The following is an 11,520-nucleotide window of genomic DNA, read 5'->3' as shown; positions in this document are numbered from 1 at the left end:
TGTATATATGTAAAACACACTTGAACTTTTGCATTGATTACTTTACATTTGTATTAAATACATTAGATAATTAAATACAAAACTAAAAAAAACTACATCTACTTTATTATTCATTACTAGTATTTTTTACCCATGTGTTGCACGAGGGCCTTCTTTTTTATTTTGTATTGTGTTTTTTTATGGTTTTTTTAAAATTATTTATTCGTATGAAAAGGAGAAAAAATAATATTTTTTGTGATAAATAAGTTTTTTTGTCGAAGTGTTAATTTCTGTTTTTTATTGGACTCGGCGAGACCCTAGGGTCTCTCGCCCAGGAGACCTGACCTTGGGCGGGGGATACGCCATGACCTTGGGCCTCCCTTCCCGAGGCCCAACTTGCCCATTTGGATAGGTTAGAGGCGCCAAAGCCCAACTCCACCTCTATAAATAGGAGGGGAATACCAATTGTAAAGGACTCTTAGCTCATTTGAGGAATAATAGCATTGAAATTCAGTTATATTTTCTCTCTCTAAGCATTCACATCACTTTCCTCACACTTTGGGTACTACCTTCCCTCTCTATGTTCTAGCACGGAACATTTGGCGCCGTCTGCTGGGATCGGTAGATTTCTATTCCCGGACTACGTGGATCGTGATTCAGAGGAGTGAAACTCGTTTTTCTGAGCGATTTTCGTTGGTGCACCTAGAAAAACCAGTGGAGCTCAATGGCGGAGAATCGACTATCACATGGAGAGAGGTTGAAGCGAGCACACGATCCGCCGCAACGGCACGATGAGCAAGAAAGGTCTTTGGCTTCCTTCCCGAGGGACAAAAGAGGAGCGCAGCTTCAACCTCAAGAGCCGAATGATGGAGCGGGTTGGCGATGGCTGATTCGCGACGTCATTAATCGCCTAGAACGACATGATGCGGAAACGAGCGTAACAGACACATCGCCGGAGCTTGATGCCTCATACAGACAACACCACCGAGATTCCATACAACGATTGGAGTCTCCTTTCTCTCAAGGACAGGTAGAGCAGAATGGTGTGCCTATCACCGAATCTCAGGACACGATACTGGAAAGTGTCGAGTTCTGCAGCGCGCGGTGGTAAAGCTGATTGTGGCAGGGAAATCAGCTACGGCGCGGGGCGATGTGTTCTCGACGGCAATAGAAGTTGGCACGATTGCTGGAGGTTTCGGCGGAGGAGGGACCACTAGTGCAGCACAGAAGCGATATGTTAGAGCGGTGAATGCAGTTACAGAGATTCCTTTTGGTTTTCAACATCCAGATATCACGTGTTTGTCTGCTGATTTTAACGGAATAAAGGCGCATTTAGATGACCCGATCGTGGTCTCCCTCCGTGTTAATCAGCTCACCGTGCAGCGAGTGCTTCTAGATCAGGGAAGTTCGGCGGACATCATTTACGGTGGAGCGTTTGCTCGGCTTGGTGTGAGCGAGGGAAACCTCGCTCCCTATGAGGGAACTCTGGTGGGATTCGCGGGCGAGCAAGTATGGGTGAAGGGCACCCTCGACCTTGACACCACGTTTGGCGAGGAAGAGAACGCTAGGACGCTCAGCGTCAAATATCTAATCATTGAGGCAGAGGGGTCATACAACATGATCATCGGGCGAAACACCTTAAACCGTCTGTGCGCCGTGATCTCCACAGCCCACCTGGCGGTGAAGTATCCGTTGACAAATGGGCATATTGGGGGAAATGTTGTGGATCAAAGGGTCGCAAGGGAATGCTATTGTAATGTTGTGGATCGGTATGGGAAGAAAAATGCTTCAGTCGGGCACCGTTGCAGCGAAGTTGAGACGCCAGAGGAAAGTTTGGACCCGAGGGGCGAGAGACGTGTTAACAGGCCCACACCGGTAGAAGAAACCAAAGAGCTGAAGTTTGGCGAGAAGATACTCAAGATAGGAACCAAGTTAAGTGATGACCAAGAACAGAGGCTATCAAAGTTGTTAGGCGAAAATTTAGATCTTTTCGCCTGGAGTCACAAAGACATGCCGGGTATAGACCCAAACTTCATTTGCCACAGGCTGGCATTGAATCCAGGAGCTAAGCCTATAACCCAGACTCGCCGGAGAATGGGAAACGAAAAAGAGAAGGCCATCCAGCAAGAGGTAAACAAGTTGCTAGATGTGGACTTCATACGGGAAATCAAGTACCCTACCTGGTTGGCAAATGTGGTGATGGTCAAGAAGGCGAACGGGAAGTGGCGAATGTGCGTAGATTATACAGACTTGAACAAGGCATGCCCAAAAGATTCTTATCCCTTGCCGAGCATAGATAAGCTGGTGGACGGAGCTTCAGGGAATGAACTTCTGAGTTTAATGGATGCTTATTCATGATATCACCAAATAAAGATGCATCCGTCGGACGAAGACAAAACAACTTTTATGACTGCAAGGGTAAGCTACTGTTACCAGACTATGCCTTTCGGGTTAAAGAACGCGGGGGCAACGCATCAACGGTTGATGGATAGGGTGTTTGAAGGCCAAGTGGGAAGGAACATGGAGGTGTACGTTGACGACATGATCGTTAAATCGGTTTTGGGATCAAACCATCATGAGGATTTGATGGAGGCCTTCGGTAGGATTCGCAAGCATAACATGAGGCTTAATCCAGAAAAGTGTTCTTTCGGCATACGGGGTGGGAAGTTTTTAGGCTTCATGATTACATCGAGAGGAATCGAAATCAATCTAGATAAATGTAAGGCAATCCAGGAGATGAAAAGCCCGAGCAATGTGAAGGAGGTGCAGAGACTAACCAGGCGGATCGCGGCCTTATCCCGTTTCCTCCCTCACTCGGGCGACAAATCAGCCGCGTTCTTCAAATGCCTCAAGAAGAACGCGGCATTTGAGTGGAATTCAGAGTGCGAGGAGGCCTTCACCCACCTCAAGGAGATGGTGTCCGCCCCACCAGTCCTATCAAAACATGTCCAAGGTCTTCACTTGCATTTATACTTCTCTGTTGGTGATCACACAATAAGCTCGGTGATCCTTCAGGAGGTGGATGGAAAGCAAAAGATAGTCTATTTCGTAAGCCATACACTTCAGGGGGCGGAGGTCAGGTATCAGAAGATAGAAAAAGCGGCGCTTGCCGTCCTCGTCACCGCCAGACGCCTACGACCGTATTTTCAAAGCTTTCAGGTAAAAATAAGAACTGACCTTCCTTTGAAACAGGTATTGCAAAAGCCAGACTTGTCAGGAAGGCTCGTCGCGTAGTCAGTAGAGTTGTCGGAATATGGATTGCAGTATGACAAAAGGGGGAAGGCCGGTGCACAGACCTTAGCGGATTTGTGGTGGAATTGACGTCCGAAAAAGGGGAAAAGGTGAGCATGCAATGGATATTGTTTGTCGATGGGTCGTCGAACGACAACGGAAGCGGGGTTGGGGTCACGTTGCAGGGGACCGGGGAGTTGGTGTTGGAACAGTCCCTTAGATTCCAATTCAAAACCAGCAATAACCAAGCAGAATACGAGGCTCTTATTGCGGGCTTGAAGCTGGCAATTGAGGTGCAAATCGACAGTCTGCTGGTAAGGACGGACTCGCTGCTAGTGGCAAGCCAAGTCAACCAAGAGTTTCAGGTAAAGGAGCCGGCCTTGATAAAGTATGTGGAGCGCGTGCGGCTGCTCATGGGACGTTTGCAACAGGTGGTGGTTGAATTCGTGCTGAGGGCGCAAAACCAAAGGGTGGACGCCCTAGCGAAGCTAGCAAGCACTAGGAAGCCTGACAACAACCAGAGTGTGATTCAAGAGACGCTCGCCAATCCTAGCATAGAGGGGGATTTGGTGGCCTCGGTTGATCGCCAGGAAACTTGGATGAACCCCATCATCGATATTCTGGCGGGGAAACCAAGTGACGTGGTAAAATATTCAAAGGCGCAAAGGAGGGAGGCTGGGCACTACACGCTACTCGACGGGATACTCTTTCGGCGAGGATTTAGTTCACCCCTCCTACGATGTCTTCCACCTGAGAAGTACGAGGCTGTAATGACGGAGGTTCATGAGGGAGTTTGTGCAAGCCACATTGGAGGAAGGTCGCTGGCGAGCAAAGTCCTCAGAGCGGGTTTCTATTGGCCTATGATAAGGAAGGATTGTGCAGAGTTTGTGAGGAAATGCGAGAAGTACCAAGTATTTGCAGACCTACCTAGAGCTCCGCCAGAGCAATTAGTCACAATCAGTTCCCCATGGCCATTCGCCATGTGGGGAGTCGACATCGTCGGGCCCTTCCCCACCGCTAGGTCGCAAATGAAGTTCATCCTTGTGGCGGTGGACTACTTCACCAAATGGGTGGAAGCTGAGCCTCTAGCAAGCATTACAGTGATTAAAATCATAAATTTTTACTGGAAGAGAATTGTCTGCCGGTTCGGGGTACCGAGGGCGATCGTCTCGGATAACGGGACGCAGTTCGCAAGTAATCAAACCAAGGAGTTCTGCGAAGATATGGGCATTCAGAGGAGATTTTCTTCGGTGGAACATCCACAGACAAACGGGCAGGCAGAATCGGCGAACAAAGTCATCCTGCGAGGTTTGAAACGCCGACTCTCGGAGGCCAAGGGGGCTTGGTTAGACGAACTTCCAATTGTTATTTGGTAGTATAACACAACTCAGCACTCAACTACAGGGGAAACTCCGTTCAGAATGACTTACGGGGCGGACGCCATGCTCCCTGTAGAGAGAGACAACCGTTCGTGGCGGACGGCACCGAAGTTCGAGGGCGAAAATTCTTCAAACATGGTAGTAGAACTAGACTTGCTGTCGGAGACACACAATGAGGCCCGCCTCAGGGAGACCGCGATGAAGCAGCGAGCTGCGACCAAGTATGACACAAAGGTAAAACCAAGGGAGATGCAGGTAGGGGATTTGGTGCTTAAAAAGCGAACAGGAGTCACCGGAAATAAACTGAGCCCAATCTGGGAAGGGCCCTACAGGATCTTAAAAGCTTTGGGAAGATGAGCATATCACCTGGAAAGCTTGGATGGGAAACGGGTGCCACGATCTTGGAACGCAGCGAAACTGAAGTACTATTGCAGTTGATAAGGCAAAAGGGAGCTGGATCTGATGCGGAGATAGGTAGGGCGCCTCACGTAGGCTGCAGAATTCAAAGCGAAATGAAGAAACATACTTTTGTACTTATCCCAGGAAGTTATTGGCCAAAAGCGCCCAAAAATGGTAAAAACAAAGACACGTTCTTGTTCTCCATCTCGGGAGTTTGTTGGCTATCACGCCTGATTGAAAATACAAAAATTGTATCCAGCAATTTCAATCACACTGAATTGCGGCGAGAGCTCGGTGGGAAAAATTCCCTGAATGTGGCAATCCCAACACGACCTTGATGTCTGAGGATTACTCCGGAAAAGCCGACGCAGCTCGCCGTCACTCGTCGGCGATGTGTGCGGATAAGCTTCTTATCCCAGTAATCTCCCTGAAATATGGGCGAGAATTTTTCAACTAGGCTCGAAAGTCTCGAGTAAACCCATACGGCCATTGTGCACTGAGCAATTGTAAGTCCTCGCCTAATAGGGCTGGTGGGGCCACACCTGATCTTACGGGAAATATGTGTGTGAACGAAAGCCTCGGTTCAAAAACCGAGCGACAAGTCCTAGTTGAACCCAGCACACTATTAATGTCGTCAGACGTAATTCAGAAATAAAGAAACGATGGAGGAGGCGAGAGAGGAAATCGAAAAGCGCTAAAACGTGCGAGAGAAATAATATAGTGAAAACTAAAATGGCTGGCTCAAACTAAAAACACGACGAGTAAAGCAAAAGAGTACTAACATTACAATAATCTAATATAAAAATAAGAAGTAAACATTGTTTTATCTGTCTCTATATTTTTGCTCCACAGCGTCTCCAAGGTCAACTTTAGCGACTCCTGGTGGATCTTCGACACCCTCCAGCCTGGCGGGTGTAATCTTCTTAAAAACTCCCAAGGGACCAAGGTTGATGTTGGGATGGAGATGTTTGACTTGAGCCTTGGCGATCAGGAAGCCATGGATACGCTCATTGGCCACCGCGTGAGCAGCTTCGCCCCTTATCTTCTCTTCTAGGGTGAGGGCCTGGGCATCTTTTTCGGCCAAGAGTTTGCGTTTCGACTCCAAATCAGAGCGTGCATCGGCAAGAGCTTTCCCCCTGTCCGCCAAATCTTGGCGCAACTTGGCGATTTCCTCATTCTTGGTCAAAAGGTCTCCCTTCTGAGAAGTAAGGGTAGCCTCCTGGGTATCAAGAGTTTTGCGGAGCTCTTCAATTTGGCTTTCAAGTTGTTCCTCTTTCTTGTCCACCGCAGCTTTCGCAAGCTTCACCTCAGTGAGTTTCTTCTGCATCTTCGTCGTCTTCTCCGTTTCCGAGACCAACTGTTTGGACAACTTGGAGCAAGTTTCATTGATTTGAAGGATGGTCAAGCGCAGTTTCTCCACCTCATGCCGGAGTCCAGCAATCCCGGTAAGGGGACAGGCTTCCCAAGCCACTTGGGCGAACAGGCAGCCAGCTCGAAGGAGGTTGGACACAGCTTCTTGGGCAATGTCTTGCGGGTTCTGGTTGGACGTTTCCCTCAGTTTCTCGAGGAAGGGGTGAGAAAGCAGGAAGGAGAAGGGATCGAAGCTTGATTCGCCAGAGGGGTTCTGTGGACGATTCAGAGGGGGGTCTTTTTCCCCGCCAACAGCCTTGGGAGAAGCAGGAGTTGGCAAGTCAGAGGCAAAAGTTGAGAGATGAACGACAGTTGGCGAGGACTGGGCCGTCGGTGACACTGGGGGGCGAGAAAGGCCCTCAACCTGGGCAATGCTCGCCTCGCCCTGGTGATTAGGTTTAAAAGAATCACCCGCACCAACCGGGGCGGGAGAGCCAGAGGCAGTGCCCTCCTCGCTAGGGACGGTCGAAGAAACGAAAGGTGGTTTCAGCTTGTCCAACTTTTTCTTCTTTGAAGCACCGTCGTCCGACGGCGAGCTTTACCTCTTTTCCCCGGTATGAGCGGAGGGAGGAGTTTTAACGCCCCCGGAAAGGAAAGCCTTCAGCAGTTCGTCGGAAGAGAAATTCATTTTTCCTGAAAAGAAAAAGAGAGAGCAGTCGTTAGAGGTGAAGGACATATAAAAAGAGGGGTGCGACAAAGGAATAAGAAAAAGGACCTAGTCGGGGAAGCAATTTGAATCCTGGGGGGGCATCAAGCAGTTCAATACAACTAAAAAGTTGGAGTCGAGATAAGACCTCAACGGCGAAGCTTTCTCTGGAGGAAAAAGATATTTTTGGGAAGTCGGATAAGGATCTGGGGGACAGCGTCCAGTAAAGAGGGAAAAGGGATTTCCCGTCCTTCTGTGTAAATGGTGAGGGATAAGCGGGGTGGACGATGACCCTGAAATACCGGCGAGCCAAATAAGATTCTGGGCCCACTTGATAAGGGGCAAATCGTTCTCGTTCTGGCCGGGGCACCAGGGTGACCCAGCCGCGAGACCCTCGAGTTTGAGAATCTACTTCAAAGAAGAAGGAAAAAAGGGTAGCAGAGGGCGCTACGTCAACGCTATGGCAAAGAATCTCAAAACACCGCAGATAGGCCCAGGAGCAGGGATGGAGTTGACAAGGAGAAAGATTCATATCGCACAACATTTGAGTAAGAAAGAAGGAGAAAGGAAGTTTAATGCTCAGATCAAGAAACATATATTCGTAAGCAAAGAAAAAGTGGGAATATTTGGGGTCATTAAGCCCACGATGCTGCCAGGGGCTGTCTTGTCCCCGACATCCGGTGGTTCGAAGAAGGCCCTCCAAAAACGAAGAATGGCAAAGCCCACCGACCTTACTAGCAAGGTCAGAGACGAATTTGCTGGTTGACAGTTCCGATGGTTGATCAAGAACTCCTTGATCAGGGGCTTTCGAGATAGGGGAGGGCAGAGTGGCGAAGGTCGCCAAGCGATGGGCTTTGATCTCCTCAATGGAGGACAAAGCCCCTGTCAAAGACATCAAAGAAAGAAAAGAAAGAAAGGGGAGAAGGAAGGGATGAAAACTAACCAGGAAGGGAACTGTGAGAAGAAGAGCAAGAGCTGGAGTGGGGATTCGTGAGATCAGCAAAGGAGACCGGAGTGAGAGTCGGGAGCGAATATGGGAGCAGTTAATAGAAGATGATGAATGATGTGAGGGAAAAGAACTCAAGGGTTGGGTATGATAAAGATTAGGAAGTCGTGCCTCATCATGGTAAATCATCATGGTAAAGGTGGGGCCTTCACACAAAAGGTGTGGCGTGGATTCCGGAGAGCAGGGGCAGCGCATTAAGTGGAAAACTGTGACGGTTGGAGCTGGTTGGTTAAAATTTAAAATTGACAAGATGTTGACATGATTCGAGAAAACATTTCAAAGGTGGCGGTTGAGATTATGTAGATTTACCGATCCAAACATCGCTTCAAGGTGCGACGTGTGGAAAGGATGCAACACGTGACAAAACGTCGCGATTTAGGGCGCAGGCATAACTATGCCGAGTCGGGTGGACTAGTAGTCGTCGCCACAAGCTTGCATGTGGACTGGGTTTGCCCAGAAGAAGAGGGCGCAACTAAAGGTCCAAAGTGCCAATTGCAAAAGGCTTTATTTACCAGGCCATGTTGGCCATCGTTTTTCACTTCTAGATTTTAAGTTTTAGTCGGCATCCTTGGGGCTTTCGCCTTGTTTCTTGCTTAAAGACACACTTAGCTCTCATGCTTCCAGCTCGGTGTCTTATGGACTTGTGGACTGGGCGAGACCCTAGGGTCTCTCGTCCAGGAGACCTGACCTTGGGCGGGGGACGCGCCATGACCTTGGGCCTCCCTTCCCGAGGCCCAACTGGCCCATTTGGATAGGTTAGAGGAGCCAAAGCCCAACTCCACCTCTATAAATAGGAGGGGAATACCAATTGTAAAGGACTCTTAGCTCATTTGAGGAATAATAGCATTGAAATTCAGTTATATTTTCTCTCTCTAAGCAGTTAGAGTTTCTCTCTCTAAGCATTCACATCACTTTCCTCACACTTTGGGTACTACCTTCCCTCTCTATGTTCTAGCACGGAACATTTATTGTGTTTTTTTTTTTGTCGTAGGTTTTTTTTATGAGTGTATTTATTTTTTTATTTGTGTTGTTTGTCATTGTTTATCTTATTGATGCTTTTGATTTAATATTTTGATATAACAATTTTATTTTACTTTACAAATAGAAGTAGTATTTTTTTTGTAAGATCTTCTTAAAAATATAAGTTTGTGTTTTTGAGGTTCATAACTCATACAAATAAATAATAATAAAATTATTTAAAATAATTTGAAGTTAATAGTATAAGTCCATATTAAATTATCACTATATACCTTAGTTTCTTCAGAGATGATCGATTACATGAAAATGATGTCAAGTATATTAAATTGTACAAAATCATATTTTGCAGTATGAGTAGTGTCACTTGTAACCTCTTCAGTTTTTGAGATGTTTATTCAAGTAGATGCTTGAACTATAAAATGTTAAATCACATAACCTTGTCATACACATAGTGTGTCACTAAACTGTAGCATTTGAAAAACTACAATTTTAAAAATTCACTTATTTATGATCACAATAAATAGTTTGGTTTAGGTACCATGAAAGTGGGGGGAAACAAAGAAATTTAATACATTTTCAACGATTAAGAGCAGTTCAATACTATTAACAATTTGAGGTTTTTTGAAATATCTTGTTTCTCACACATGGAGTACACGAACTGTATGAGTCATCCTACAAAACAAAATGTTGAGAAAATAAAAAAGAATTAAATTTTTAGGTGTTCAATTCCACATAATGAAATCAAGTTGAAGATCATCATGAAATAAAAAGCATGTTAGAACACACGTAAACATTTTAGGCTAGTACATCAATAGTTAATCGTTGGATATATGTACCTGAAAGAATGTCTTGAAGCGTGAGCCTTTGAAAAGAAAAAAGTAAATACCTCAACAAAGCAAGCTTATGTGAGTGTAATATGTTGTGCTTGATAATATCAGTATGTAATTCCCCTTTGAATATATATATTTGATGTCTTTCAAGATTTATTTCACGGCAGTATATATATTTAATTTTTAGGTTCTTAATTTTCTAAGATATGAACTATGAAGTGTATCTGACAGCTTTTAGCCCTCACATATATCTTTGATCAGTATTCGAAAAAATAATAATAGAGAAGGGTATATAAATTTATGTATTATGTGTATGAATCAATATGATGAAACACAAAAGTATAATGAACTTTAGGTAGAGTCAATAACCCAATGTTGGCCATCAATTTTTACCTTAAGACTGTGAATTCGGGCAAACAAGTCAAGCGCTCTTCTAACCCCTCTATTGTCTGCAGCAGTAAAATAATCATGCCCGAAAATAACCCCACCGGGTCGGAGGATCCGGTAGCCCCGGTTTATATCGGACCATGCTGACAAAAAATCATGACCCGCATCAATCTCTACTAGATCAGCAAAAACACCCAACTCACAAAGCCAAATCAAACCCGACCCGCTCGAAAATGGTACGGGCAAAACCGATTCGGTTAGGTTCCGGGTCACAGCATTCTGAAGAAACTGGTAATAAAGAAAAACGTCGCCGTTTACCATCGGAGTAGTATTGAACCGGTCCCTGAACCCGGCCCAACCACGAAAATCGTCGATGCAGAGGATCTGAGTTTTCAGCCCGAACCGGCGGGTCAACTCCGCCATGTGAAGCGACGAAGCGCCAAGGAACGTGCCTACCTCCACGATGGTTTCTGGCCTCACCCTTCTGATGAGGTTCTCAAAAACGGCGCCGTTTGAGCCCCACCCTTTGACCTTCTTGCTGCGGCTGAGCTTCCCCGCCGCGTGTGCCGGCGGGAAACCGTGAAACGGCGACGTCCCGTTAAAGAGGCGGTTGATGATCGTCCGGCGAACGACTTTCGGGGAGAGTGGGTCGGCGCAGCGAGTTGTGATTCGAAACTGGTCGAGTTCGGGGGAGTTGGTGGAGATGCGGAGGGTGGCAGAGGAAGCGGGTTGCGATGGCGGTGGAAACGAGGTGGGAGAAGAGTGGGAGAAGTAACCCAGTGAGTAAGTTAGCAAGAGGAGGATAACATACGCTGCGGGTTTTGCTGATAATGAAGATGAAACTCCCTTGTTGCGATGGTGAAGGGGTTGCTCTGTTTTCATGTTTGTGGAACAGAGAAGGTGAACAAAGTCAGAGACAGTTGGGGTTCGATGACAGCAGAAACGATGAAGATGAAGGATTGTGCTTTTGATAGACTTGACTATTCTGATTTGCTGCAAATATTTTTGGGGAGTTTATCACTTTCAAGATAAAAAAAAATTTGATGCATGGAGCCGAGAAATTTGGGATTATGATTTTTTCTTCATTTCCTATATCCTATATATTATTTCCATAACAAAAAGTGGTAACTTGACAAGTGTCATTTTCTTATTCTATGTTTTTTTTATAATTTTTCTCTCTCCTACTTCAAATGGTAAGTAGATTATGTAATATTTATATTTTCTAATTTTTTTAGTAATTTAAATATTAAATATTTTAATATTTTTGAAAATAAT

The 11,520-nt window shown here is 46.0% G+C and overlaps 1 protein-coding gene across 16 annotated transcripts in view; it reads right to left on the bottom strand.

Annotated features, from left to right (window-relative positions):
* Positions 1–11,302, bottom strand: part of LOC130738037 (uncharacterized) — a 46,419-nt gene extending 35,117 nt beyond the window's left edge. For 11 of the 16 annotated variants that reach the window (XR_009019114.1, XR_009019115.1, XR_009019120.1 and 8 more), the window contains exon 1: positions 10,252–10,382. Coding sequence is in view for 5 of the 16 variants with exons in the window: in XM_057589934.1 (XP_057445917.1) it covers positions 7,058–8,245 (1,188 nt within the window). In the remaining 11 variants the exon portion in view is untranslated. The other 5 variants (XM_057589938.1, XM_057589939.1, XM_057589934.1 and 2 more) reach the window with 4 other exon arrangements.
* Between the last annotated feature and the right edge of the window lie 218 nt (positions 11,303–11,520).

Source organism: Lotus japonicus, chromosome 2 (assembly GCF_012489685.1).
Source record: "Lotus japonicus ecotype B-129 chromosome 2, LjGifu_v1.2".
NCBI lineage: Eukaryota > Viridiplantae > Streptophyta > Magnoliopsida > Fabales > Fabaceae > Lotus > Lotus japonicus.
The sequence above is the reverse complement of the archived record's forward strand: the minus strand, read 5'-3'. Positions and strand labels throughout refer to the sequence as shown.